This window comes from Aristolochia californica, unplaced genomic scaffold, assembly GCF_029961685.1.
Source record: "Aristolochia californica isolate CCGP_79_NKW_82.1479 unplaced genomic scaffold, dmAriCali1.0.hap1 SCAF_1, whole genome shotgun sequence".
Lineage (NCBI taxonomy): Eukaryota > Viridiplantae > Streptophyta > Magnoliopsida > Piperales > Aristolochiaceae > Aristolochia > Aristolochia californica.
This window is the reverse complement of record NW_027181770.1, coordinates 8,015,336-8,039,882: the sequence shown is the minus strand read 5'-3', so window position 1 is coordinate 8,039,882 and position 24,547 is coordinate 8,015,336. Positions and strand designations below refer to the sequence as shown.

Here is a 24,547-nt window from a genome sequence, read left to right as displayed (position 1 = left end):
AACTTGATGGTGAATAATATTTAGGTGTAAGTTAACAATTCGTTGTACATGATCTAAACATTCATACATGTAATTTGAATTCATACGGGATAAACTCTTTTATAATATGGCCTTAGGTTGGTGAACTAACTCAATGATCAAGGTGTGGTGTATGTGGTTTTTCCATACTAAGAAAGAGTAAATCTGGTACTGCTCTTTGGATGGTTAATATTGTTGTTATAGACATGCCCAAGAAATTCATGGTACAAGATTCTTGTGGGCGTTGTGGCATCGAAAGATTAGTGGTGGCAATTGTCTCTATTGTTGATAAATACAGATCGGTAAAGGAGAACCTTTCCATCACTGGCTTGTAAAATGATAGTTAAAGGTGGCACGAGGCAGGCATGTGCAACGTGCAAGTACTAGCGGCAAAAGTACTCGGGTGACTGTCAGTTAGCAGCTTACTTCCCATCGGACCAACTGAAGTAGTTTCAGAACTCCCACAAATTCTTCGATGTCAGCAATATTTTGAAGATCTTGAAGAATTTGGACCCAGACCAAAAGGTGGAAGCCATGAGATCCATCGTCTTCCAGGCCAACATCTGCCACAAGTTCCTTATGTATAACTATTACAATATCATCTACAATCTTCACCTAAATTATCCATTTACAGAGCAAAAAAAGAGGGCATATAATATTATCCAAATTATGGTTTTCGTCGTATAAAAACTTATTGAGTTTGCACAATTCAATCTTCCCATTTCGTCCAAATTCTGGAGGTAAGGACATGTACACATCTTCATCAAGATCGATATGTAAGAACGCATTGTTGTTGTCAAGTTGGTGAATGTGTCATTCTTTAATAGTAGAAACACTTAGTAAAATACGTACAGTAACTAGTTTGGCAACTAGGGCAAATGTCTCTTGATAATCGAGGCCCTCAATCTAGTTGTAGCCTTTGGTGACCAAACAGGCTTGGTAACGTTTGATGGTTCCATTAGATTTGATACTATGTGAAGTTGGGTCCAAAGTTCATCCCATAATGAATAAACATCTTAGGAAACCTCTTTCCCAACTAATAAACTCAATATATTTATTCTCACTAACTCATGTAAGATTATTTCTTTAATACACACCCTCATTTGTAGGCCTTTTGGGCTCTTACATGTTAATAATTTTGGTGGAGGCCCACATATAGGCTCTGATACCATAAAGAAATTCTTATTTTTTTGATTATATTTATACAAATAAGATTACATATATATAAGTGAGTTTATCCCGTATGAATTCAAATTACAGAATCTCTTATCTTCAATCTTATCTTCTAATCCCAAATTTCCTTATCTTCAACATCTATGATCTTGAATGCACTTTGTAAATTTTTTTGTTTATCTGAGGCTTTGAGACTTTTTTTGTGATGTCAATTTTTGGGAACAATGTCTTTGTGGGGAACTGCTCAACTGATATGTACGGGGAATGCGATTCTCTAAGTGATGTTTGTCAGTGGTTTGACCAAGTGTCTATAAGAGACATTTATCTCATGGAATTCAATGTTCATGTCCGGCAAAAGAATTTTGATGGGTTTGTTGGATTGGTTTCAGGAATCCAAATGAAAGAAGTAGAGCCAAATCTGATTACCTGGGATACTATGATTTCTGGGTATGCGGGTCATGACCATGCGAAGAAAGCATTGAATTACTACTATGAAATGCAGTTTGTGGGTCTGAAGGCGGATTAGTCTCTTGTAATTCCCTATTTTTGCTCTAGTTAAAAATGGGCATATTGTTGAAGCATTGGAGCTTATTCGATAAATGCAAACGGTAGGCTTCCTTCCTGTTCTTATCTCATGGACAAACCTTATTAAAGGAGATGAAAACTTAGGCTGTTTCACAGAGGTGTTGGGATTGTTCTTGAGTGTACATTGTTACGATGTTGCTTTAGATGAGCTTATAATGTCAGCGGCTCTTAAGGTATGTACAGGTCTATAAGCTCATAGACATGGTAAAGAAATTCATGGGTACATAATAAGAAATGGATTTCAGATTAAGGGTTCTCTTAGTGTTTCTCTAGTGCACATGTATGCTAAGAAATGGATTTCAGATTAAGGGCTCACTTAATGCTTCTCTAGTGCACATGTATGCTAAATGTAAGGAGTTTGATCACAATAGAAAGCTGTTTTCCTGGAACTCGGTTGCAAGTTATGTTAACTATTTTATTTTTGTTCTTATAGGTTTAGGACTGCACTTGATTTAGCAGTGATAGAGTCTGTGGAGCCAATGGGGAGTGAAAATGAATTCACTCCATGAGACCAGTGAATTCACTTTCACTCGTCGTTTCATTCGACGCTCGATTTTTTTTTCGCTCCTCTCCCTAGCCAATTTTAGCAAATCTATATCTTTTTCCATGGATTTCGCAATGCCACATAAACTCTCTCTCCACCCTCTTCAACAATTTCAAAAGACCTTTCCTTTTTCCCACAAGAGGAACAAGGTCTTTTTTCTCTCTGAAACCTCGTTGTTTTCCCGTCTTCAATCCCAACAGGTTACTTAGATCATCTTCTCTCCTTTTCTTGTTTCTCTCTTTTTCATCTTATCTTCAATCTTATCTTCAACACTCCCCCTCCAGTTGTAGTGTATGTTAATGATACCCAACGTGTTGAGTAATGTCACAAATTGGGACGAATTGAATGCCTTAGTGAATAAGTTTGCAGTTTGGTTGTTGGTTCGTATATGGGCAGTCTTAATCATGTTTACTTGAATCTTTTCACGCACTAAGTGACAATCAATTTAAATGTACTTGGTTTGCTCATGAAAGACCGAATTTGAGGTGATGTGTAGAGTAGCTTAGTTGTCACAATACAACATGACCGACTGAGTATGTATGATTTCCTACTCCTTCCAAACATTCTTCCACCAAATAATTTTGAAACATGTAGTAGCCATAGAAAGATACTCAGCCTCAATAGTTGATCGAATCACCGTTGTTTGCTTCTTTATTTTCCAAGAAATGGGTGATTGTCCAAGAAATATACAATACCCTGTTACTAACTTTCTTGTGTCTGTGTAGTGAGCCCAATTTGCATTACAAAATGCATTTAATTGGAGTGCCCTGTATCGTCATTAAACTTCCCTTATGGGATTGGACGAATTTTTAGGGCGTTGGAAAACTTCAAAAACATTGTCTATAAGCTTGTTTCAAGTCGTATAATAACTGATTGAGTTTGCAGACTCGAGTCTCCCCCTTTGTCTAAAACCTGGAGGTAGAAACTAGGTGGTTCTTTGATAATAACTAATAAATTGGCAAAAAATTTATGAGATGTAGATAACTGGGCATAAGAAAGAACTTGAGAGATAAAACCCATGTTAGTGTCAAACGCTTAACCAATACAACCCAAAAAACTGGTCTGTTAAGTGCGGAAAACCAAACCCATCAGTAGTGGACGGAACCATCCAAATCTGACACCCACCATTCCCGTTCCCCACCGCTTCACCCAGGATTCAAACGCGGAACATAATACCCAGCTCTGATACCATGTCAAATGCCTAGCCAATACAACTTAACAGACCGGTTTGTTAAGTGCGAAAAGCCAAGTACCTAACCCATCAGTGGTGGACGGGACCACCTAGCTCTGACAGTTTGTACTAAACTATTCCTAGATAATATAGGCCCAGACCCTCTTTTTTGGCTCTATAAGTGGATAATTTTAGGTGGGGATTGTGGATGATACCATAACAACTTTGCACAAGGAACTTGTCGCGGATATTGGCCTGGAAGACGATGGACCTCATGGCTTGAACCTTCTGGTCTGAGTCCAAAATTTTCAAGATCTTCAAAATATTGTAGACACCAAAAAGTTTGTGGGAGTTCTGGAACTGATTCGGCTAATCCTGTGGGAATTAAGGCGCCAATGGATAGTCACTTGAGTATTTTCGTCTCTAGTACTTGCACACCGTGCACACTTGACTCGTGCCACCTTTAACTGTTATTTTACAGGCCAATGATAGAAAGGGTCTCTGTTTCAACGGGTATTTAATGGCCCAACAATAACTATAATATTTATCAACGATAGCGACAACAACCCCCACAAGTCTTATGCTGCCACAACATCCATAAGAATCTTGCACCATGAATTTCCTGGGCATGCACATAATAATAATAATATTAACCATCCAGAGAGCAGTACTATGAGAGAATATACAACTTGGTTTTCGTCAATCCTGAAATCTCACCTTCCAAAATTTCTCGTAGTCCATCTCGTTGCTGCTTTCAGTTTGACGACGATACCGTCGAGGTCCAAAACCTCTCAGTAAACCAAACTTGATCATCTGATCCGTGGACATAGACATCTCTAGTAGTGAGACACTACCAACAAAGGTCGCTTTTGGCTCCGGCGATGACAATGTCGAAGTTTAAAGCCTCTCGATAAACAAAATACACGATGTTGCACTTTTCGGCTGTGCTCGAATTTTGACTTAGCCACTGTGTTTTCCGGTTGCGCTTGGGTTTTGGCTTTGCCATTGAGCTTTTTTGGACTCCCACCGCCAACTCTCAACCTTCTCTTGCCCCGAACACCCTCTCTAGCACATAGACGCCCACTCAAAATCCGTGCCAAAGGTAATCCCTCTCTGGCGCATAGACGTTGAAGCATCTCGCTCAAGGTCTGAGCATAAGGAAATTATAATTTTACCTCCATAGATAGCAAAGTTTGCCATTTGGCACCCCGGCCGAGGTCCCTATCTGGTGCCCATGTCGGGGCATCTTGCTGAAATCCGGATTTGCACACGAAGCTCAAAACAAAATTGGCGCCACTGTGGTAATTGGGGTCTCGACTATGGCACGTTGATCCATTAAACTGTTTTATAGTGTTTCAACAAGGATATTGCAAGCATGACATCTAGCCTTGTTAATCCTAATCACCCACTGTATTTTTACCATTTAGATCAGCCTAAGTTGGTCCTCGTAGCACGACTCCTCATTGAGGAGAATTATAGCACATGGAGTCATTCCATGACTATGGCTCTAACCGTAAAAAAACAAATATGGTTTTGTCGATAGATCACTAAAGCGACCAAATAGGGCTATTGACGATAAATTACAATAGCGGATTCATTGTGACAACCTTATCAAAACCTGGTTATTGAGTTCGGTCTCCAAGGATATTGCGACAAGCGTGTTCTATTGTTATGGAGCACAAGCATTTTGGAATGAATTGTGCAAACGTTTTTCTTAAGTAAACAATGTTCAATTATTTCATATTGATAAAAAAATTCATGATTGTGTACAACATAATATGTCTGTTAGCTTCTATTTTTCCAAGGCTCATCCCAAAATGACTAGCTAACTTAGAAAACTTATTTTCTAACTACTAAACTCAAGATCTTTGTACTCACTAATATATCTGGGACTATTTCTTAACACTTCCCTTCACATGTAAGCCCTCTTTTGTGACTCTACAAGTGGATAATTTAGGTGTAGGCTATTTTATGGTTCTACAAGCGGATAATTTAGGTATAGGTCCACATATGAGTATTTGCTCTGATACCATGTGAAGTTGGGTTCAAAGCCCATCCCAAAATGACTAGCCAACTTAGGAAACCCCTTTCCTCACTAATAAACTCAAGATCTTTGTACTCACTAATATATGTGGGACTATTCCTTAACAAATATGGTTTTATCGATGGATAATAACACATGAAGTCGTTTCATGACTATCCCTCTAACCAAAATAAACTTAATGGTGAATAATATTTAAGTGTAGGTCAACAATTAGTCGTACATATCCTAAACATTCATACATGTAATTTGAATTCAAACAGGATAAACTACCTTATAATATGTGGCCTTAGGTTGGTGAACCAACTCAATGATCAAGTTGTGTTGTTCGTGGTTTTTCCATACTAAGAAAGAGTAAATCTGATATTGCTCTTTGGATGGTTAATATTTTGGTTATGGGCATGCCCAAGAAATTCATGGTGCAAGATTCTTGTGGGCGTTGTGGCAACGAAAGATTGGTGGTGGCGATTGTCGCTATTGTTGACAAATACCGGTCAGTAGTGGATAACCTTTCCATCATTGGCTTGTAAAATGACAGTTAAAGGTGACACGAGGCAGGCATGTGCAGCGTGCAAGTACCAGCGGCAAAAGTACTCGAGTGACTGTTCATTGGCACCTTACTTCCCATTGGACCAACCGAAGTAGTTTCTTAACTCCCACAAACTCTTCGGTGTCAGCAATATTTATTTTAAAGATCTTGAAGATCTTGAAGAATTTGGACCCAGACCAAAAGGTGGATGCCATGAGATCCATCATTTTCCAGGCCAATATCCGTGACAAGTTCCCTGTGTATGGTTATTATGATATCATCTACAATCTCCACCTAAATTATCCACTTATTGAGCAAAAAAATATGGCCTATACCTATATTATCCAAATCATGATTTTTGTCATATAAAAACTTATTGAGTTTGCACAATTGAATCTCCCCATCTCGTCCAAATCCTGGAGGTAAGGACATGTACACATCTTCATCAAGATCACTATGTAAGAACGCATTGTTGTTGTAACTTGGTAAAGGTGTCATCTTTTAATAGTAGAAACACTAAGTAAAACACGTATAGTAACTAGTTTGGCAACTGGGGCAAATATTTATTGATAATCGAGGCCCTCAATCTGGTTGTAGCCTTTGGTGACTAAACGGGCTTTATAACGTTCTATGGTTCCATCAAATTTGATACCATGTAAAGTTGGGTCCAAAGCTCATCCTAAAATGAATAAACATCTTAGGAAACTTTTTTTCCAACTAATAAACTCAATATATTTGTCCTCACTAATCCATATGTGATTGCTCCTTTAACACACATCCTCACGTGTAGGCCCTTTGGGCTCTTACATGTTGATAATTTGGTTGGAGGCCCACATATAGGCTCTGATACCATGAATAAATTCTTATTTTTTCGATTATATTTATACAAATAAGATTACATGTATATAAGTGAGTTTATCCCATATGAATTCATTTTCAAAATCTTTTATCTTCAATCTTATCTTTTAATCCCAAATTTCCTTATCTCCAACATATATGATCTTGAATGCACTTTGTGCAATTTTTTGTTTATCTGAGGCTTTGAAACTTTTTTTGTGATATCAATTTTCGAGAACAATGTATTTGTGGGGAACTGCTCGACTGATATGTACGGGGAATGAGATTGTCTAAGTGATGTTTGTCAGTGGTTTAACCAAGTGTCTTTAAGAGACATTTATCTCATGGAATTCAATGTTTATGTCCGGCAAAAGATTTTTCATGGGTTTGCTGGATTGGTTTCAGGATTCTAAATGAAAGAAGTAGAACCAAATATGATTATGATTTCTGAGTATGCATGTTATGACCATGCCAAGAAAGCATTGAATTACTTATATGAAATGCAGTCTGTGGGTCTGAAGGCGGATTAGTCTCTTTTAATTCTCTATTTTTGCTCTGGTTAAAAATGGGCATGTTGTTGAAGCATTGGAGCTTATTCGACAAATGCAAATTGTAGGCTAGCTGCGTGATCTTATCCCATGGACAAACCTTATTAAAGGAGATGAAAACTTAGGCTGTTTCATAGAGTCGTTGGGATTGTTCTTGAGTGTACACTATTACGATGTTGCTTTAGATGAGCTTATAATGTCAGCAGCTCTTAAGGCATGTACATGTCTATAAGCTCATAGACATGGTAAAGAAATTCATGGGTACATAATAAGAAATGGATTTCAGATTAAGGGTTCTCTTAATACTTCTCTAGTGCACATGTATACTAAATGTAAGGAGCTTGATCACAATAGAAAGTTGCTTTCCTGGAACTCCTTGGTTGCAAGTTATGTTAACTATTTTATTTTTGTTCTTATAGGTTTAGAACTGCACTTGATTTAGCAATGATAGAGTCTGTGGAGCCTAATGGGCCAACACAAGCAAGCCAAGAACTATTGTTATGCTTACAAGATTGTTTACCTTTTCGTAAACTAATAGGTAGGTCCAAATAAAAAACAACATGACCTACAGGCAATGAGGAAGCTGGTGGATCATGAGAAGAGAGCTTTGTAGAGGTAACTGTTGGAGGCACTACAAGAGTATGAGAGTGACGACTATAAACGTGAAGATGGATAGATGTCATGGCACCGCACCTATGTCCCAATTCGATGAGTTTTTTATTTAAATTAGTGCGAAATATGTTGCCAGTAGTTTGTTTTGTGTACAATAGTGATATCCATTGATATTGGATCCAAGTTGGAAAATGTAAAAATATCTTGTACAATAGTGATATCCATTGATATTGGATCCAAGTTGGAAAATGTAAAAATATCTTGTACAATAGTGATATCCATTGATATTGGATCCAAGTTGGAAAATGTAAAAATATCTTTTGCATTTTTTTTTCATCTGGATGATGTGAATAGATAAATTCTTCGTTAGTAATTAACAGAAGATGGCAAGAAGTTAATGTTCCAAGAGTTGGCATTATCTTAAACTCTAGAAATTTAACCTAAACACTAGCGTCATTTGTGGATGCAGCTTTATGATGCTATCATGTAGGAAGAGTAGGTCCAATATGAAGAGGGTGTTATAATTGAAGAATATCACAAGGATTTCAAACTAGGGGACCGGCTACTGCGTGCCTCAATGTTGAAGGTGTAAGCTGGCCTTGGCCTTGCAAAGTCGGCTGAAGAAACAAGCCCATCAATTGATTTGGATAGTGGCAGTGAGGAAGGTTCATCAAATAGCAATGGGGAGTGAGAGTTTTGCTCAATCATGTTAGGATGTTTCTCAAGCCATATATTCAATTTTGTAATTGTAGTTTGGTTTGGCAATTCTGTTGCAACTTGAATAGTAGTTTCTTTTCTTCAAGCCTTTGTTACCTATCATGAGAATATGTCCCTTGTAGTTTATGTTTGAGGGCTTTGGGATGAGATGAAAAATGTAACTTCAACTTTTGACATTTTCTATTTTGCATTGATAGGTTGATGTTGCTTTCCTTTTATTCAATAGAAAATATTTCTTTTGAGTATTTATTTGTCCTCGGAGTTTCCAAAATCTTCTTTCATTTATTTTTTGATTTCCTCTTAAGAGAAGGGACCTTTCTGTTTGCATTTTCTTTTGTTTAATTATTTTATTCTTATATATTTAATTTATCTCAAGTTTATTAATAAAAAATTTAAGTACAATCATCTTTTGAGAGTTAATAGACTAATTTTGTATAATAAAATATCCTTTTATATAAATTAATGATGGTTAATGTTATATTTAATTACTACTTTAAGTGTGAGAATTTAGATACTACAAAATAACAATTTGATTATCTATTATGATATTAAAAAGTAAGCATTTATTTTCTTATATATTTAATTAATTAAAAATAATTTAATTTTTTTGATTATTTATTAATTTATCACAAGTTAAAATCTATCTCGTTTATTCATAAAAAAAATTAAGTACAATAATCTTATAAGAGTTAATTGACTAATTTTATATAATAAAGTATCCTTTTATATAAATTAATGATGGTTAATATTATATTTAATTACTAGTTTAAGACTGAAAATTTAGATTTTTCAAAATAATAATTTGATTAATTATTTCTACATTATAAAAATAAATACTTGTTTAGTTATTTTATTCTTATATATTTAATTAATTAAATAACTTTACTTTAGTTTTTAATAAGTTATTAATTTATAACAAGTTAAAATCTATCTTTAGTTTACTAATAAAATATTAAGTTAACGTTATAAATGTTAAATCTATCAGATTATTTAATTAATAAAAAATATTTTTTTAAACTTTACATTACTCTTTCCATTGTGCACACTAACACAAAAAAAAATACTTTATTCTACAATTTCTATTGGGTACACTAACACAAAAAAATAATCCACTTTCATTTTCACTCTCCACATTACTTTCAAAGTGCACTAACCCCCCTTAGACATTTCTCAGCAAAGAGGAAGACCCACTATTTTCTTCTTCGTCTTCCTTCTTGGCGATGACTTGTTGCTAATACATGATGATGGCACACCACCTCGTATTTGCGGGCTTGTAGCTTCCCACGCGACTCAGTCACGTGAAGTTCGTGCGCGCCAGTCAAACCAATTTAGTATAACTCTAGGCTCTCTACAGCCCCCAAATTCACTTCACTCTCTCCCCAACTGACCGTCTGCTTCGAAGAAAGAAAGCGAAGAAGTGTTTCCCTCGGTGACTATTAAGCAGAAGAGGCTGTAGCGGAGCTAAGACATGAGAAACAGAGAGAGAATGAATGTCGTGTACTGCCCATTGGAAATTTGAAGGAACAGATTCGGCTCGAATTCAGGACTTTCTTCTCTGGTTTCTGTTACCTTGTGAAGCCCAACAAGAAATTTGAGGACAGGAACAGCACAGAGATGGATTCTGTTTGCTTATGGAGGGTTGCCAGGAAAACTGCCCCTTACGCATACATGATTATGGCGCAAATCATTGCTGCTAGTTATGCCGTTTTGAGTAGAGTTATATTCGCGCAAGGGACTAGTACTGTTGTCTTCATTGTTTACCAGTTCTCTGTGGCTACCATTTTCATGGCTCCCCTTGCATACTTCATTGAAAGGTGACCCATATTCCTCTCTCTCTCTCTCTCTCTCTCCCTCTCTCACCTCTTTGCTTCTTCACTTTGCAGAAAATCGAGACCGCCTTTAACATTTTCCATTCTATGCTGGGCGTTCCTTCTAGCCTTGTTAGGGTGAGTTGCTTTTAGGTTCAAAAAGTTCATCAATCTATTGGTTTCTCCAGTTCCGATATCAGCAGAAACCCAATTACGCGAATGGATTTTTTGTGCACCTCCATTTCTCACTCAAATTGATGCATCCAGCTCTATTTGATCTCAGAATACGTGATTTTCATTATCTAACTTTGCTAATCTTGTGGTGCAGGGCAACTCTGTTCCAGAACCTCTTCTCCGCAAGTTTGGACTATATATCAAGCACGGCACAGTCTGCCATTCTCAACCTCTTTCCTGCTTTCACGTACTTGCTCTCCGTTGCTTCGAGACAAGAAATGCCGGAGCTCCATCGCTTCAGGGGCATCGGAAAATTATCCGGCACTATAATTTCGGTTGCAGGGGCTTTTACCATGATCTTTTGGCACGGAGATGTGGTTGCACTAGCCAACGCAATCTCAGGAAATTGGTCTATTGGGTATGTTTTAGCAACCTTAGGGATCCTCTCTTTGAGCATCTGGCTCGTTTTGCAGGTAAATGCGGACTGTACTTAACTCTTTAAATCACAGAAAGACACAGACCAGTGAAGCCGGTAACTTGTTGATTTATCAGGAACCCGTGGCACGAAGATATCCAGCTGAACTATCCATTACTGCAATGATGTATTTCTTTGGGACAATCCAGACAAGCGTTCTAGCTGCATTTGTGAGCCGCAACGCCTCAGAATGGAAGCTCAATTGGGATCTGGAGCTCGTAAACATAATATTTGGAGTAAGAGACCCAATTCAATCAAGTTTTTTTTTCTGTATCCATCTCACTGATGCAGAGTTTCACTTTTTAAGACTAGGCATTTTATTTGGAGTAAGAGACCCAATTCAATCAAGTTTTTTTCTGTATCCATCTCACTGATGCAGAGTTTCACTTTTTAAGACTACGCATTTCCATCGTTCGTCTTACACAGGGGGTGCTCAACAGCGGGATTGGGATTTTTATCTTCACATGGTGCGCAAGAGTTAAGGGTCCTCTCTTCGTTGCGGTTTTTGCTCCATTGACGTTGCTGTTCACAGCCATCATGGAAGCAGTGTTCCTCGGAGAGAGAATGACAATTGGGAGGTGAGACGCGACGATCAAACTCGTCGATCAAGTTCTTTAAGCAGTGATTTCACTTGTTCTGTTTCGACTTGCAGCATTGCAGGGTCACTGTTGATTGTGGGCGGCTTGTACTTATTTCTATGGGCTAAATCGAAGGAAGACGACGATTACCCGGAGTTTGCAGATACAATCACCTCTCCCTTCCTGTCTCTCAGTCCTTAGTCAGATCTCAACCTTTAGAATTTTTGTTGCTCTGCTTGTCACAAGAGCAGGGAGACACTTTTGCCTCTTAATAATTTGAAGTATCAACAATGTATAAACATATATCCAAAGTTTAAAATACTTTGGGGCTTTGTCAATTACGCCGAAAAATAAAATAAAATAAAAACAAGAACCTCAGCAATGGACGAGTACCACGGCTACGTCGCATTTCCTGAAGCTGAGGACACACAAGCCCACGCTGCACCGAAATGTCAAAACCTCCCAAGCTTCGGGAGTCCAAAGAGATTCAAACCATTTATTCTAAGAAAACAGAAGGAATTTAGAACCGACCACCACCCTCGAGAAGGGCTTCTGAACCACTACCACTTCCCCATGCTCTCTCCTTCCACAGCCTATCAAGCTGATCAAAGCTCAGACCCTTGGTCTCGGGCACAAACAACAACACGAAAACGAAGGCGCACACTGCCACTCCCCCGAGTATAAGGAAAGTCCCACCAGTCCCCACTGCGGCCACCACAGTTAAGAATACCTGTGCGACTATAAGGTTTGAGATCCAACACACAGTTGCTGACATTCCCCCTGCTACTCCCCGATATGCTTCCGGATAGATCTCTGAGTTGACAGCCCAGGGCACCGGACCCATTCCTGGTGAAAAAGATGCAATATAGAGTACCAATCCTACAACTGCAAACCAACCAGTTCCACCAGTCTTGCAGGCAATGGCATTACATGCTGTCGAGACTGTCTCAGATGCTTGTAAGAAGAAGGCAGCTGATAGAATGCCCAAAGATACGATCACACCAGTCAGGCTGGTGAGTGCCAAACGCCGCCTCCCGAATCGATCAATCAAGTAGATTCCAAGCACGGTCCCAGAAGCATTCATCGCAGCAACCATCAAAGACAGAAGCAATGCAAGCTGGTTGGAGCGAAACCCAGCCATTTGCACGATAGTTGGGCTGTAATACATGACCGTGTTGATTCCAGTAAACTGCTGAAACGCCTGCATAAAATACAATATAGTCAGGTGATTTGATACACTCTGATGGTTGAAAAAAAATTTAAAAATTAAAAAATCACAAATAATGGCTCAAGAAATGCATACGAAAATAAATAGCAAAAAATGAAGAAACACAAAACATTGTATGACAATCGACAACCCATAAACAGTAACCTCCATTACCTGAAGACCTGCTCCAGCAAAAAAGGCAAGCCTGATTTCTTTTGTCATGAAAACATCCCTGTATCTGTTACTGGACTTTGTAGAATGACACTCTTCCTCTGAGATGAGAGAGAGTTGGTCTATCTCCTCCTCCAGACGCTCTGGATCATATATTTGTTCAAGAACAGCAATTGCTTCCGCTTGCTTATGCTGCAAAATATAAATTAGTTATAGAGGAACTGCAAAAGAATTGAGTAAACCCTAGAGACATAGGAAGACCATCCAAGGTAGAAGCATATAACCCCTAAGTAAAGAAAGAGTTAAAGAGCAAAACAGAGAAGTTCAAGGGTACATACTTTCAAAAAGAGCCAGCGCGGTGACTCAGGCAAACAAAGCATTAGACAGAATTGTATGACTGCTGGCAAGCCTGATACGCCAAGCATCCAGCGCCAGGTTCCAGGGACCTGAACAATCACAAATCAAATGTTATAGCATGCACTAAATATCATTTCTACATCCACAAGCTTACTATATACAAAGACGAATACAAAAGAATCTCTTGTTCTGTATGCATCCATGTAGAGAAATTGGCTTCAATGACATGCTAAAAATAGATAAATCTTCTAATCAGGTTGACAATTTAGGACTCATACAATTACTTTAAAATAATAAAACAAGAAATACAATTGATACCAACTTAATTAAGTTTTATCTTAATTGTACAAGCTTTCATTTTTGTTACCACTTGATCAGAGCTAATATCAACATGCAAATTCTGGAGAGAGTTTTTTTCCCTTTCAAAATATAAAAACCATACGAATTCTGAAAAGAGTTTTCTTTGTCTTTGAAAATATAACACCATGCACATTCTGAAAAGTGCTCTTTTCCCCTTTGAAATTAAAGCAGAAATCAAATCAGGGACTAGAAAAGTAAGTATCATTATTTACAGCAGTTTGATGAGAACTATGGGCGTCACCAAACAACAGCTTGGCAACTCAGGAAGACCATAAGAACTTTCTAATGATTGGCAAATGAGACACTTCCAGCAACCAGCACCATGCCTCAGGGACCTGCTTGATCATGACAAAATATTGATATGAAAAACATCAAATATTATAGCGTGAAATAGAGATGACAAAACTTTTGGTTGTGATTGCCAGTAGTTGTCTATTTTACCAGGAATGGCACTCGGCGCGTCATGAGCATGGACTTTCACGCCCCAATCTGAAAATATGAGACACAAAGTATACAGCCCAATTTGAAATGTCTGGTCAAAAGAGATTTGAACAGGATAAAAAAAGGTTCTTGTAGTTCTCAAACCAATTCTGGAATTCAATGGCATTTTCAAGTTTGGAAAAACAAATACTGAAATTGCAGAATTTTGAAAATCATATTGCCATATTATGGACTACCCCTATTAAGCATCCAAAACACAAGAACAAATTAAGTATTTAAGTTAATTCAAAAATAAATTTTGGCATTTGAAAAAAAATTCAACTAGATCTAACCACAAAATTAATTTTCAGAAATAAGACACTGTCAAATTAAATAAGACCTAAGAATAGCAGTGCTTTGAGGAAAAATCTCTATCCTTTTACAACAGTTTCCATGTCAAGTTGGCAAATGAATCCCCAATCTGCCAAAACACGACCAGCCTAACAATATTAACTATAGAATTAATAACGCAAAGAAATGCAGCGATCTATTAAATCGCTTAAATTATTCTCAAACTTCGTGGCTGATTCGAAGTAACACGGAAACACAATTTTGTAACTTATCGTTACCCAATTTTATTCTGATGATATATGTTTCTTTTATAAAAGATGATTTCACAGTTAGCCCTGAGAACTAACATCAGTTGCAGACAATTAATAAGGTCTATAACAATCATACATAATATCCAAAGCAGCGAGTGAACGTAAGCAAGACAAAGCTTACCTCAGTGAAAGCAAGATTTACAAGGTAGGAAAGAAACTGTCCTCCTGTAATCATAAGCACATTCGTGCTCACTAGCCCTCCCCTTATTTCAGCGGGAGAAGCTTCCGCAATATACACAGGAGCAGTAACAGAAGCAACTCCCACGCCCAAACCAACTAGGAGTCTGCCAAATATAAGGAAATATGGATCTGGAGCAATAGCCATGACAATAGCTCCAGCAGCAAAGACTAAATCAGCAGATAGGGTTGCTTTTTTACGTCCATGAACATCATTTAGCCAACCCCCTGCAGCAGAACCAATAATCGCTCCCACCAGTGCCATACTAACAATTGTTTCCTGCAGAGCCGAAATATTTAGAACACTTACCCGCCCAAATGAACAATAGTAGGAAAATAGCACCTGCCAAATAGAAGAGAAAATTTTAACTGCTGCCTTGTACCTGTAAGAACTTGCTGTCGTCAACCACCTTAAATTCATCTCGAATATATAGAAGTGCCCCAGAAATGACACCTACAAATAACATTTTCAACATCAGAAAGTCAGGATATGTTATGGAACCTATTTGTTGAAAATCTAGAACTTTAAACAACTTTTAAAATTCATCTGCAGTTAAGTGAACTGTAGGAATAACCAGAGGGGAAAAACTGAATTTAAAAAAAATATATATATTAATAATAATATAAAATTAAAAAGAAAAAGAAAAAAAGAAGAAGGATACTCATACCTGTGTCGTAGCCAAATAACAAGCCACCGATACCAGCGGTCAGTGTTAAACCAAGTACATATCGGTTGCCGAAGTACGACATCTGTCGGTCAGAGGCATAATCCAACGAACCGGAGCTACCCGGCATGGTCAGAATCGTCATCTCCGGTAACTAATACGAGAGTCGATCCTGAGGAAAGAAATCGTAGGAACAGTGGAGAAATCGATAAAACCCAAAAATAAGACGTTTTATCAACTCCGTCTAAAATACGGTACTTCTCCCCACTTTTGTTCTTTCTATACAAAGAGAAAACAAGGAAAAAATTTCAACCTTTCTGTACAATCTAAGAAAAGTTCAACGCCAATAACCAAAGACTCGAAGTATGACGGATATCGGAGCAAAGACAGAAATTCCTTAAACCGATGGAAGGCCAGAAAGAAATAACGGACTTCCTATGATATAAACAATTTCGAAGAGCAATGTTTCTGACAGTATCCTATAAGGTTCCTTCCAAGTCCAGTATGAGGCAATGAGACATAGATTTTGGAAGTCCAGCACGGTTCTAAACCCTAAACTTTCCGATAGAATCACAGACAACCTCCGGAGCTCCAGTCTTTGGACAGCGGTAGGCACCGAGGGAGGAAGACGAAATTTAGAAACGACAAACCCCCTACGAAACTAAGAATCTGGAGGAGATCAAGAGGAGCCAGAAAGTGATCGCCACTGGCCGGAGAGAAACGAAACTCACAAAATATAACGCACCGCCTAGGAGAAATTCCGACTCCTACAGAGAGAAGTTACTACTTTGCTTGGGCGCGTTAGCAAAGGTATTTATAGATTTTGATTTATGTGGCACAGGCGACTGTGAGAGAACGAAAAGTCCTGGCCATTTCACGAGACCGATACTACCCCGTGACGAAATGCAAAATATCGAGTAGTTAGGGGTACATATGGTAAAAAAAAAAAGTGGTTCTTGGCAGCCGCAGTCGACATTTATCAATTAAAAAGATTATTATTTTAGTAAAACAGTAAAAGTCATTAAACTAAGAATTACGACCTTTTAAGATGCCAACGACACTCTACCTCTTCAAGATTCCCCGCCATAAAAATAGTGCTCCCTGACTCGGAAATCCGCGACCACCAGTAAAAGATTTTCCAGATCGGCCGGCGTGATTTGCCGAATCGAAAATGACCCTTACGCTATTGCGGTTACACTGTTACGCTCTCACACAGTCCATACAGATTTTGTCAGGCTAGTCTCGGTCCTGTTTTAAGGATCATTTATGATTTATGAATCTGCCTTAGGAAGACGGGATCGTTACAGTTCCTAATTAATTCACTTAAATTTCAATTTTAGATTTTAACGTATTAGAGCTAAAAGTCAATTTTGAGGGCAGAACTATGGGTTCATTGAACATAACGAGTAACGAGGACTGGTTCATTGGACGGCGGAGGTCCGGCTGACGTTGACGGTGGCGTGACAGCAGCAAGGTGGAGACCTCAGGCAAGCTGTAACCGAGAGTTCCGACACGGGAAATTGACATCGGATACATCTCCGGTGGAAGAGTCCACGTTTGTCACGTTTGTCCGCCACCAGATGCCATTAAAAAGGCGAAACGCAAAGCATCAACTGTAACTGCTCCGGTTCAATCAAGAGGAAGAAGACAATGGATTAGAATGACTCAACATGTAGGAGTGGGGATGGGTGTGTCGCCTACGTGGGTATCATTGATTCATTCATTCATCAATCGCCATGCTCACGCCGTCGATCTTGCCGGGAACGCTGTATTCTCGGGTATCTTATTCGTAGCTTCCTTTTTCCCGATTCGTGAGTTTTAATTTGGAAGGCAAAACTGCTTTCCTGCGATGTTTTCATTTCCGGCCGAAACATTCTGGGTTTGTTTTCGTTTTTCCCGAATTTGCTTGTGCAGGAAGATACGGATCTTGGATCAACGGCATTTGTTACTACTCATCTGTTCGAGGGCTTTGTTCTTATCTCTTTCTCAAAGGAGCCTAGCGGTTAAAACGTAATTTTCTTCTTTAAGGTTGATGCGTCTCGCACATGGGTGAGCCCCACGGCACTGACATGTCCGAATGGCTCCACCAATGACCCCACATAAATATTAATGTAACAGAAAAAGGACAGAAACATTCAGACATGTGATCATACTCGTGTGGGTCTCATCAAATTCGGACTCACGTATCTTAGGCGCTTCATTTGGATGTGTCATCTTAAACAGAGTCGAATTAGAGTCAAGAAGATAAACGAGTTGAGATTAGATTGGTCTCGAATGTTGGTGGAAGATAGAGACGGAGGTGAAAGGGTGACTCGGATGGCTAAAATTACATAAATCCCTAAATTCGGGTACCCCATGTAATGCGTCCGGTGGAGTGGGCGGTTGGTAATTTGTTGTTTTCCGTTTCCTTCAATGATGTAACTTGTAAGCGTCAGAGTTTCAGTCGTTGGCGTGTCCGTGTTTCCATTAAAAACTATTAGCTCAACGCCTTTAATTTTGGAGGTTTGATCTTGCTGTGTATGGGACCATGGTTCAAAAGTAAGTCAGATGCAGCCGTGTCGACCGTCGACTGGTGCCACGTCTTCATAGCTCAGAAATCATTGTCGAATAGGTTGCTCGATATTTTTACGCATATGCCTCGTCCGTAAATTGGGAGCTTTCTGTGGGTCCACCCATCGCCGGCCACAATCCACGTGAAGATGGGGACATTCTGATGAAGGTCATTGTCGCTCAGCCCCCCAATTTGCTTTCAGCCGCACACGTATCATGATATCGTCAGCGTCTCTTTAGTTTTGCTTTCATCATCGCTGCTGTCCATACCGACTCAACAACATTCTCATGGGTGCGATCACTGCCACAGGCCCCTGGACAACTTGGCTCTTTCGTTTTTGTCCTGAAAATGGTGGTGGTGTCGATAACTTGCCTGATCTTTGGCTTTTCCCGAACCGCAGAGCCATTTGTGTAAGTGGAGATGTTTTACTGCTTCACCAACCATCTGCCATTGCGATCCATGATTGTTCGTTTGAGAGGTCTTCTTCATCGTCGGTTTGGATCAGTTTAGAAGGTAACCGATGTCATTTCAAAATAAAATAGTTTTTAGTTTCGTGAGATCATGCGAGATCAAACAAAATAATTGATCTACTCTATACTCAATCTTACTTTGACCAAGTCGCCATTGCAAAAAAAAATTACGTTCTCGAATAATTCAGTTTCTTGTTCCTTCAAGATAAGCTTCGGCTTTCTTTTGATTAAACATTTTTTGTATTCACTCGTTTTATCAGCCTTCGGCATGTCAGCATCACAGATGGAGTAATTCTTCTTCGATTCATCAAGCTGAAAATGCTGGTCTTGTATGAATTACAGAAGTATCTCCCACTCGAGCGATCAAATGATTCTGCTAGCAATTTACACGAACAGATGCCAGGCGTCCGCGAACTTGGACGGTCACGGTTCACTCACTTCATACTCACTGAGACTATTTTGCGTCTGGAATGACTATGAAGCAGAGATACTTCGACCTGAATAAAGATCCCCACGGCGTCGCCGCGATTACCCAACGGATTCCATAAGTGGTTAGAGGCAGGCCAACCATCTGCCCTGTTTCTGCTTCGGATTCTCGTCCACAAGCTTGTTTTCCAGATCAAAGCTAAACAAGAAAGACAGTGCAGGGGGCATCCAGCTCTAGCTTTATTGGTTTCTTCTAAAGTGGCAGCATCGAGTGATGGTAGATGAATAGATGCAGAGTGCAGACAATCCGTCGATCATGAACTGAAACTTGTTGAAAATGGATTGTTGCTCGAGTCGTCTTCACTAATCAAAGAGCAGAGGTTGTTCCGGTCTTTCATAAATTAATTCCCTTCTCTTATCAACACTCGGTGGCATCTTTTTATTTTAAAAAAAAAAAAAAGTGAAAGAGTATGAGATTGCAAATAAACCAATCTAAGAGAGATGACGCTCGCATCGATCTGGTTTCTCCACGCAATTAGGGATAAATCCAGGTGTCATTGCGATACACTGAAGGAGGTCGATCATCAACCACAAGACAAACAACATTTTCTTTCTGAGTTGACAAAAAGAGTGGAAGACACTCCACAGTAACTTGAGGTGCCGTCTCACCTAAGATGTCTCGAACGAATGACGACCTCAAAGCATCACCGAGGGGATCAGGAAGCAGTTGAAAATAATGCAGTCTTATTTTTTATTCAAATCATCGGTTTAAATAGTTATTTTATAGAATATATATGAAAGAATTATGAGTGATTAATGAGATTACATAATCACTAGATTTATAGAATATTTACATGATTTCTTCTTAGAGAAGAAATCTCAGAGTAAATCTTAACACTCCCCCTCAAGTTGGTACATAGATATCACTCATACCCAACTTGTCAAGACATTTGTTAAAAGCTCGGTAAGACACTGCCTTAGTTAGCACATCGACAAACTGATCTTCAGATCGAACATGAGGGACTTCAATGATTCTTGCTTCTAATTTTTCTTTAATAAAGTGTCTATCAACTTCAACAAGTTTTGTTCTATCATGCTGGACTGGGTTGTGGGCAATATCACATGTTGCCTTATTGTCACAATATAATTTCATAGGACTTGTCTGCTCAATATGTAGTTCTTGTATCAGATTTTTATCCATAATAATTCATATATTGCCTTGGTCATTCCCTTGTATTCGGCTTCAACTGACGATCTAGCCACCACCTCTTGTTTTTTACTTCTCCAAGTGACCAAATTTCCACCTACAAATGTAAAGTATCCAGATGTAGACCATCGATCTTCTATTGACCCAGCCCAATCAACATCGGTATAACCTTCAATTTTCAAGTTACCTCTCTTTTTAAATAAAATTCCTTTCCCTAGAGATGATTTCAAGTAGCGCAGGATACAGTTGACGGCATTCATTTGTTCTTCACTTGGAGAGTGCATAAATTGACTAACCACACTTGGTACATAAGCTAAGTCTGGTCTGGTATGTGCAAGATACATTAGCCTCCCAACTAATCTCTGATAACGCTCCTTGTTAGTAGGGACTTGATTTGAATGTGTTTCCAGTTTCAGATTTTCTTCCATAGGAGTACTGACTGGACTACATGCTGTCATACCAGTTTCCTTCAATAAATCCAAAGTATATTTTCGTTGAGATAGAAAAAATTCTTCCTTGGATCCGGATACTTCAATACCAAGAAAATATTTTAAGTAGCCAAGATCTTTCATTTTAAATTTTCTAGCAAGATGACTTTGCAATGATTTCTTTTCTTTTGGATCATTCCCAGTTACTATCATATCATCAACATATACAATAAAAGTTATGATAGCCTTCTTGTTATATTTCAGGAAGAGAGTATGATCTAAGTTGTTTTGCTTGTATCCGATAGATTTCATAAAATTTGTGAACCTTCCAAACCACGCCCTTGGGGACTGCTTCAAACCATATAGGGATTTCCTCAGTTTACATACTTGTTTGCATCATTTGTTTTGCATGATACATTCGAGAGGTAATTTCATATATACTTCTTCTTGGAGATCTCCGTGCAAAAATGCATTTTTAACATCAAACTGATATAAGGACCAGTCAAGATTCACAGCCTGAGAGTAGAATCTGAACAATGTTGATTTTGGCCACTGGTGCGAATGTCTCCATATAATCGATCCCATAGGTTTGTGTATATCCTTTGGCGACAAACCTTGCTTTGAACCTTTCAATGGTGTCATCGGCTTTATATTTAATGGTAAATACCCACCTGCATCCAACTGGTGTCTTTCCTACAGGTAGGTCAACCACTTCCCATTTTGAATTCTTTTGGAGGGACCTCATTTCTTCATTCATGGCTTCTTTCCACTTAGGATCTTTCAAGGCTTCCTGCACACTATTAGGAATAGATATAGCAGATAATTGATTCACAAATACTTCATTTGCCTTTGACAATCTATGATAAGACACAAAATTATGCATGGGATATTGAGATTTAGAGGTGAGAAGAGGTTTATAATTGACTATAGGTTTTCCTCTTGTGGTTCGACGAGGTAGCACTCTTAGTTGAGTTTCGGAACTTACCTGAGGCTCAGACATGGACTCAGACTCAGAAGGCAATTGATCCATTGGTACATTATGAAGGGGGGGAGATGATGGCTGAGACTCTAGTTGCATCACTTCCATTTGGTCTTGTTTATCTCTATCTTGTGAAGATGTCGGTTGAGACTTTGGTTGCATCACTTCCATCTGGTTTTGTCTTTCTTCATCCTGTGAATCATGCTCATTTGTATCATTTTGATATCCACAGTTGTAATCTGAATATTTACCACTTGTAGTATCCAAGATATCCAAATAATGATTAAGGGTCTTCGATTCAATCATGTTCTCCCCCTGTATTGAAGACTCGGGAGTAGAATAATACATGTTATCTTCGTGAAATACCACATCAAGAGTGACATACAATTTTCAAGAGGGAGGATGATAACAACAATAACCTTTCTGATGTTGAGCATAACCAATTAAAACACACTTGAGAGCTCGGGGTTCCAATTTATTTCTCAATGACTTATGGAGGTGAACAAAGGCTATACACCCAAAAACTCTAGGTGGCAGATTCGGCATAGCAGGTGAACTTATGGTTTTATGAATAACACTCAAGGGAGTCTGAAATTGTAACACACTCGAGGGTATTCGATTGATAAAGTAAACTGCAGTTGTGATGGCTTCACCCCAGTAACTAGCCGACATATGAGCTTCAAACAAGGAAGCACGAACAACCTCAAGATGGTGGCGGTTCTTTCGCTCTGCAACCCCATGTTGCTGAGGGGTGTACGGACAAGTAGTTTGATGAGTAATACCACGATCATCTAGATATTCTTTTAAACTTTGATTCACAAATTTCCACCATTGTCACTTCGAAGAGTTCGTATTGTAAAATGATACTGAGTGACTATCATTCTGTGAAATTGTTTGAACAACAAACTAACTTCACTTTTTGACTTTATTAAACAAGTCCAAGTTATGCAGGTGTAATCATCGATAAAATAAACAAACCACCGTTTATCACTAAGAGAGGTTATATTTGTTGGACCCCACACATCAGAGTGAATAATCATAAAGGGTGCTGGACTACTATTCATGCTTATTTGGAATGGAACACGATGGTTTTTTGCCAATTCACATACATCACACTTAAAAATCTGAAACAAATAATTTTTCAAAAAAATTAGGAAACAATTTCTTTAAATAACCAAAGGATGAATGACCCAACTGTTTATGCCATAACCAAGTTTCAGAATCTGCAGATTTATTCTTCATGGAGAACGCTTGGGCTAACTGATGAAAACTCTCTGGCTGTAGATCAAGGTAATAGAGTTTCCCCCTTCTAGTACCATACCCAATTGTCTTCTGAGTTCGAATGTTCTTAAAAACACAAAGGTTAGGCCAAAAAACCACAATACAATGCAGAGTACGAGTTATTTGAGCAACTGATAATAGATTATGATTGAGGGTTGGAACAACTAATACAGAATCAAGACTCAAATTTTCAGTGAGAGTGATAGAACCTTCTCTAATAACGTGAGAGGGAGTACCATTTGCTGTAGATACGATATGTTATTCAGATGGTTTCATACTTTTAACATGATGATTGTCAAAGATCATATGATGAGTAGCACCAGAATCAATTATCCATTCACTATTTCTACTAGGAGAGGAAGAATTAAGAACCTTACCAGATGTAGCGATTAAGACTGATGCATCCTCAGTTGTGTGAGAGGTGGAAAATTTTGCTACTACAATGGAAGCATGATTATTTGATTTGGAGTTCCGTTTGCGAGGCGCTTTGGTAGGATCCCACTATTCTGGATACCCGATAAGTTCATAATATCGTGACTTTGTATGCCTAATCTCACCACAGTGAGTACAAATGCGCTTTGGTTTGGTTGTTCCAACCTCATAGCTGCGATTCTGAGATCTTAATATTCGATTTTGATCACTATTAGGACTAGTTGGTCGAACTGTTTTAAGCTTAGCTCGACGTGCTACCATTGCAGATGCCTCAACACGATCAACTTCACTATTTAAAGTAGTTCTACGAACAGAGTCACGATGTACATAAGCATAGGCTTCTTCAAGATCCAATATCGGGTCTTTTCTGATAATTTCGCCACGGACTTGTTCGAATTCTGCATCCAACCCATCCAATTTGTTTAAGAAAATATGAACACACAATCTTTCAACGGATTTTCTATAAGCGATAACATCATCAGGATATTTCATTATAATCTTGTCATGATGATCAAGTTCTTGAAAATTTTCCACAAGATCACCATAATACATTGATAAAGGGTGACCATTCTATTTGGTGAAGAAAGCTCTCTGATTCAATGAAAATAATTGTGATTCATCTGACCCATCATTGAAAGTTTTTTCCAGAGCATTCCATATTTCGCGTGTGGTACGTAGCCGAATATAGCGCTTCATAATATCTGGTGACATAGAGGTTAACAACTACCCCTTGACTTTTTAATTTTCAACATACAATTTCGCATAGGAGGCATCCGTTTCTTGTGGGAATGGTATTTTTCCCATAATATATTCGAGTTTTTCACGTCTTGCAATTTGCATCTCCATGATCTGGGACCATACATCATAGTTGACTTCGGTAAGAGTGAAGCTGGTTATAAAACCAAAGTTTTCAGATTGCACATGAATAATCGGTGTTGATTCCT

General features: G+C 38.5%; 2 protein-coding genes across 2 annotated transcripts; one reads left to right on the top strand and one right to left on the bottom strand.

The window, feature by feature from the left end:
- The first annotated feature begins 10,187 nt into the window (after window positions 1–10,187).
- On the top strand, window positions 10,188–12,026 carry LOC137944559 (protein WALLS ARE THIN 1-like). Its single transcript, XM_068790244.1, has 6 exons — window positions 10,188–10,589; window positions 10,659–10,721; window positions 10,912–11,230; window positions 11,310–11,468; window positions 11,659–11,810; window positions 11,885–12,026. Exons 1-6 carry the CDS (start codon window positions 10,390–10,392, stop codon window positions 12,009–12,011), a joined length of 1,020 nt encoding a protein of 339 aa, XP_068646345.1. The 5' UTR covers window positions 10,188–10,389; the 3' UTR covers window positions 12,012–12,026.
- Window positions 12,027–12,107: 81 nt separating this feature from the next.
- LOC137944550 (inositol transporter 1-like) lies at window positions 12,108–16,590 on the bottom strand. The gene is made up of 6 exons (XM_068790234.1): window positions 15,833–16,590; window positions 15,548–15,618; window positions 15,109–15,444; window positions 13,527–13,634; window positions 13,192–13,380; window positions 12,108–13,011 (listed from the first exon to the last, which is right to left on the bottom strand). Exons 1-6 carry the CDS (start codon window positions 15,972–15,974, stop codon window positions 12,331–12,333), a joined length of 1,527 nt encoding a protein of 508 aa, XP_068646335.1. The 5' UTR covers window positions 15,975–16,590; the 3' UTR covers window positions 12,108–12,330.
- Between the last annotated feature and the right edge of the window lie 7,957 nt (window positions 16,591–24,547).